General features: G+C 39.3%; 1 protein-coding gene across 4 annotated transcripts in view; it reads left to right on the top strand.

The window, feature by feature from the left end:
* The first annotated feature begins 3,166 nt into the window (after positions 1–3,166).
* Positions 3,167–6,000, top strand: part of CHID1 (chitinase domain containing 1) — a 135,135-nt gene continuing 132,301 nt past the window's right edge. For all 4 annotated transcript variants that reach the window (XR_774046.1, XR_774047.1, XM_010562568.1 and 1 more), the window contains exons 1-3: positions 3,167–3,327; positions 4,751–4,900; positions 5,754–5,886. Coding sequence is in view for 2 of the 4 variants with exons in the window: in XM_010562568.1 (XP_010560870.1) it covers positions 3,202–3,327; positions 4,751–4,900; positions 5,754–5,886 (409 nt within the window). In the remaining 2 variants the exon portion in view is untranslated. The remainder of the gene's footprint in view (positions 3,328–4,750; positions 4,901–5,753; positions 5,887–6,000) is intronic.

The raw sequence follows: 6,000 nt of genomic DNA, 5'->3' as shown, positions 1-6,000 counted from the left end.
CACGGCACTTGAGGGTGGCCCGGGTGGCCCCGCGGGGTCCGAGCTCGCGGGTGGGCCGCGGCGGGGGCTTGCCCTGAGGGAGCCTGCTGGCGTGGCAGGCTTGCAGGCTGTTGTCCCTGAGGTCCGCGTGGAAAGCTGTCGTATCTCGAGAGTCGGACGGATATGGGAGGCAATTTTTACTGTCAAAGTAGAGCACCTCACAAGAGGAAAGGGAGTAATGTTTACACAGGTTAGAAACGGGTTTATTTTCACTCCTGCATCTAGTTTTTGTTGATTTAATTTAAAAACACATCAACACAGTGCTTCCTGGGCTTCCTTTACTAAGTGGTGCGGGCTCCTGCAGCGGCAGTTAGAATCTAGTTTCTTCTTTAGAAATAAAGTATAAACGTTAACTGTGACTTCCATATAGTTACTGTGCCAGCTTCCAAGATTATTTGGTTTCTTTGGTTGCTTCTTTGGGACAGCCTAAATTATGCCAGCTTTTCTTTCTTTTAAAAATAAAGGTGCATTTAAAACAGCTGACTGTTACCTCATGTGGAGACTCAGGTTAAACAACATTTGTGACCTGGCTTAGAGAGAAACCTGGGCTTCACATCAGTTTGTCAAAAGGTGTTTTAAACCTTAAGTTGTCCGTGGTATCAGTTGAACAAGGACATAGAGTCAGTCTTCAATTTTGCTTGCTCTTTGCAGTGATAGGTTAAATAAACAAGAGTGCCAAGCTCATACAGTTCTACTCAGTTTAGTTAGTTTGAGGAGAATTAAAAAATGATGCAGGAAGGTTTGCAGAAGAAAAACTTGATAGGTATCTACTTTCATAAAGCTTGCAAAATTCATGCTTATAGTTTCCATAAAGAGCATTTAAAGTCTGACTAATTCATCTTCATGTAGTAGAGTGATGCTGTTTACTTAATTTTCACTTAACCGATGTTGTTAAAGAACAAATCATTAAAATAGGGTTCCAACCAAGAGTCAGTATTGGGCTGTCACTGGCAGAAACCATTTTGCCACAGGCTCAGTTCTTCCTGTAGATCTAGGAGTGGATGTTGACTTAATTGGCAGATGGATATGATGACGTCAAGGAAATGAGCACATTTTGATGTCTAATTAGAGTTCAGTGATTTTTTTTTTTTTAAACTTGTGTTCTTCAGCTGTTAAATGTTAACTTCTCTTCAGGGAAATGGATGTTGTAGCTAATTGTTTCTGAAAGTGAAATCAAACACCTCTAAATCAATATAGACCAGCTTCTGGAAGAATTGATATCCTGTCCAAATAGTTAAGACTTGTATTGACTATTCAGGCTCTCCATTGTTCCTCTCTGCAGTAGTTTATAGATCCTGCCAAGCTAGGTGGAACAGAGTAGCTGCTAGCAAGAGCAACCTGCTTTGTCTAATTTTTAGGATGTGGAAAACAAGGGGGTTACCAGTGACCTTGAAGGCAAAGTAGAAGCATAGCACCTTAACTTTTAATAGTAGTGAATTTCAAATGGTGTAGCAGTTTAGCTTTTACCCCGCCCTCTGGATCCAAGAAGTATTGGAAGGCTTTCTGCTTTTATTTTGCATTCTTTATAAGACTTGACTAAAGCCTTCAAATAATTTTGTACATGAGGTTTTTGATGATCTATGTTCTTTGGTGCTAGTGGCATTGTTTTTTTCAAGTACTTCTGCTGCTGTCATCCTTCTGCTTTGTTCTCTAATCGCGTACTTCTCTGTGTTTTCCTGCAGAATCCCTAACTCCTGCAGTAAATATCTTTGCTTTTTAAAACCTCACTGCTAAGCCAGCCCCATCCTAATATGCTTAGGTTTATTGGGTTGTTGATCTCATCTCTGCATTACCACTGTTGGCCTCAAATAGCTGCTGTTTCATTGAGTACACTTCCATTTAACCTTTAAGGTTCCTTCTGCCACCATGTTACTGCCACAGTACTCCTTCAGCGTGCTCAGTCTGCTGTTGTGGGATCCCTCACCTGATGCTTTGTACAGAAACAAAATACTCAAACTTTGGACAGCATTTGTTATCAGTGCCCACAGAACAAGTCTTGTAAATATGACTTGAAGAAATGAGTTCGTAAGTCTTTAAAGTGAGTGGTAGAAGTGTTAATTCTTCAGGCTAATACAGGAAGCATGAGAATTTTTAAAGTTTGAGAAAACTTCAGAAAATTATGGGAAAGGTAACCTTTTTTTCTTCTCTGTTAGCGTCTCATAATTATGAGAAACAGCCTGATATGTACCTAGAGCCACTAGTTTATTATAGGTGAAAGCTAGTCCCAGTTTGATACTCAGGACTTCCAGAATTAGTAACAGGTTGCTTTTCCTTCATTCTGGTATTTTACCTCCTTTAGCCCTGGTTCCCCTAATGGTAAGTATTTTTTCTCTGTTTTCTTCTTATCCGCTTCTGGGAACTAGGCTGGAAAACCAGTGTGACTCATGGATAGGGAGAGGTTGAAAAACAAGCTCTGGCTGTATTTGAAATTTTTTTTTGTAAAGTCTTTCCTCTGAGAGAACTAAGGTATGATAGATAAATAGCACTGAACAGAACTGTTCTTTATTAATTCTCAATTCTTTTATCTGGAACTGGGACAAACTGTCAAAGTAATTCTTCTAGTCCAAAAGGATTCTGCCCCTCCTCCCCCCCTTTTTCTTTTTTCTTTTTTAATTCTGTGTGTATCACTGACTTGGCAAGCAATTTAAAGCAAAGTTCTCACCTGTTAGAGTAAGGGCACATAGCTGTAAGCATATAGCTATAATTCCTTCTGTCTCTTAATTAATTTGTGACTTGCTGACTGGGTTAGGCAGGAGCAGAGACAAATGGCATCTCTTGTCTGCTATAGAAAAAGTAAGGTGGTAGTATAATTGTCCTGGGCAGCAGACATTTATCTCAGTTTTAGCTGTAAACCATTATACTTCTTTAGGGATTCTTTAAAAGGGAAGCTGCAAGTGTCCAACCCACTTTCTCTGTGATACGCTTATTAAAACAAGGGACAAAAAAAGATGTTTGAGCCTAGGAATCTCTTAAAATACTCCGCTATTTTGCTGCCAGAGCAAAAGCACTATTAAAACAGTACTGCCTTAATAACTCTGATTTTAGAGGGAAGAAGAAAAGACAATTGCCTGACTTTTCTTAGACAAGAAAACTGAATTAAACTTATATTCTTCTGTTCATGGAGATTTGAATCCTTATGTTTTCAGGGCAGGAGAAATTGACATGGGGAAAACCACCATGAGGTTTCTCTGTACTTCACTTTCTCTTACCATGGTTTTCTGGCTAGCTGAAGGTACCCTGTCAAAAACAGATGCAAAGAAAGGTGCTACAAAAAAACTGGAAGAAAAGGTAAGAGAAATAACTGAAATGCTCATCTTATCCAACGTGTGCAGCGAACTAATTGAACTTTGGTGAATGGACTCTCATTCTGTCAAAACTGAGTGAAAAGCAACCATGCATTTCCATTGAAGCTTATGCTCACAAATAAGACTACCTGAAACTGTTCTTTCCTTCAGCTTTTATGTGTGTCACAAATGTTTGACTCCTTGAACCAATATGATGTAGACTTCTGGAGCTTTATACCCTATGCGAGTTGCAAAAGCAGGAAGTTTTTGTCCCCTCTTGCATAGCTAAAGGAGACATGCTTCCATGGCTTTGGAAAGGGGGATGGGGAGCAGTAGTTTGGGCCAAGAGCACCAGGTCATTTACTGGTGGAAGGGAGGGTGTTCTCAGCCTTGCCAATGGGAAGGCTCTATCCTGATAGAAGACTTTGAGGAGCCTTCTAACCAGCAGTTCCTTTGGAGGCAGAAATGATTCAGAGTCCTGTAGCAATCTGAGCAAGCGCAGCCAACATGCTGAAGTCTCTCTTGATTTGCTGAGCATGTTCTTGTTTCCTGCCTGTTTTCTTTCAAAACTGCAAGAAGGCACAGCAGTGCAAGAGAAGGGGTGTGTACAGAGAGGAAGTATATTTACCAGTGCATATACCAAGTATAGGTACTTAGTGTTGCTAAGCACGTTAGGTAAAAATTAGACAATGTTAAAAATCCTCTCCCTTACTTAAATTGTAAGTATAGTTAATCCTTTATTATGCAGATACATCTGTCATTGTTTGTATTGCTTGCTCAATGTCTACCAGGAAGAAAATCTAGTCTGCAGGTAGTGAGGATAATACTAAGTGTTAAGACAGGCCTTATCCCTAAAGTCCTTACACTGAATCAATAGATGGTTTCTGCATACTCACCATGCACACTCTATTAGGCCTTCTCACTCTGTTTCTGTCTGCTAAAACTTTGTGCTGTTTTAGTTGAAGCAGGCCTTCCTTAAAGAAAGGTCTTTAGAACCGGGGCCCTCGGTAACCATAATGCAGCATACTCAGTCTAAAATATATCCAGTTTAGAAGTTGTCTTCAAATTCTTGGTTAAGAACTCCTAGCCCCTTTTTATCATTTGGGGGTAACAGGCCAGAAAGCATCGACTAGAGAGCAGAGCACCATCAGCAGTGGTGAATTATGTTCTTTAATCTTACCACTTATTGATTTTTTTGTTTGTTTATATGTTGTTTTCCTTGCAAACAGTAAGTTTACTGATGATGAAAATAATTTCTGAGCAGTTTCCTGTTTCAGTTTTAAATCAAACTGCTCTGCATCACTTAAAATGAGTGCTCAGAGTTTAATGATGTGATTTTTCTATTTTTTTTTTTTTTCTTTTTGAAGTCTGTTATTGAAAATGGCTGCTTTGTATAGCTGGTTCTAAAAACTGTCTTCTCCCTGCAGACGCTGCATTCTGATAAAAATGTGCGGGACCGGGGACTGGTAGTTGTGGATCCAAAGGCAAAGGATATTATTCTGGAACACAGAAGTTACTGCTCCAAGAAGATGAAGGAAAGGCATTTCTCAGGAGATGTTCTGGGATATATTACTCCCGTAAGTTAATAAAACGAATAAAATTGGTGCTTTGAATAAATATGCAGCACGTTGTGCTAATCTGCAATCTTGCATCCTGGTGTTAAAAGCATTTTTATAATAATGGGAACTTCTGGTCAATACAGTCAGATATAACCAGAGGATTGTTTGAGAGCAGGCTTGAGATTCAAGTGGTCTCAAACCCTTGTTCTCCCATCCATCTCTTGAAGGATGTCTAGGTCACATAGTTTTTCTTCTCACTGGTCAAACAAAGGTGGTGGTATTCTCTTGTCCTTGATCAGCCATGTGAAGTTGCAGTAAAGTCGGAACAGGAGGGCTGCTAAGTGTCCTCATACCACGCAGCTACCAACTTGAACCTTCTAAATAAACAGTAAAAATTTTATGCTGCTGTCAAACTGATCTCTTTTGCTATCCAGTCTTACTATTATTGAGAGCATTCTTTCTTGAATAATAAATGTTTCTTCCTTTTCTTTAGAGGATGCTTTTCACTTGTTTCAGTCTTACACTGCTCAAAAGAGAAATAGTTGCCCTATAAATTTTCACCTTTCTCAAGTTCTCTTGAACATAAATGCAGAGTCTGTAAATTCAGAAGTGTGTTGGAATCTACATGCAAATTCCTGTAGTTCAGGTGAATTTGCACAATTCGAGTATTGCCTTTCATGTAGCTGTCAGTTTCCAGAGTAATTTCTTATTTAAATAAAAATAATATCCCATAAGGTTTCCTCAAACTAACAAACGGGGATCTAGGAAATGATTACATTTGTGTTAAAGAATTTGTATTGGTCAAAAGTAAAGTGAACTGTATATCTTGCTTTTGAGCCTCTCACTTTTTTTTTCTCCTTTCTTTTGCAAGTGGAACAGCCATGGCTATGACATTGCTAAAATATTTGGAAACAAATTTACACTAATCTCACCAGTCTGGTTACAAGTGAAAAGGAGAGGGAAGGAAAGGTTCCAGTTTACTGGGCTCCATGATGCTGATAAAGGTGCTGTTTTCTTTTTCTTTGAATGTACATTGCAAGTAAGATTACTGGTCTTGTTGCAGACTAGGTAGCTTTGGCAATATATGCCTGTGGGTTTTTCTGACTCTGCCTCATGGT

Source organism: Haliaeetus leucocephalus, unplaced genomic scaffold (assembly GCF_000737465.1).
Source record: "Haliaeetus leucocephalus isolate CR32 unplaced genomic scaffold, Haliaeetus_leucocephalus-4.0 Scaffold161, whole genome shotgun sequence".
In the NCBI taxonomy this organism is placed as follows: domain Eukaryota; kingdom Metazoa; phylum Chordata; class Aves; order Accipitriformes; family Accipitridae; genus Haliaeetus; species Haliaeetus leucocephalus.
The sequence above is the reverse complement of the archived record's forward strand: the minus strand, read 5'-3'. Positions and strand labels throughout refer to the sequence as shown.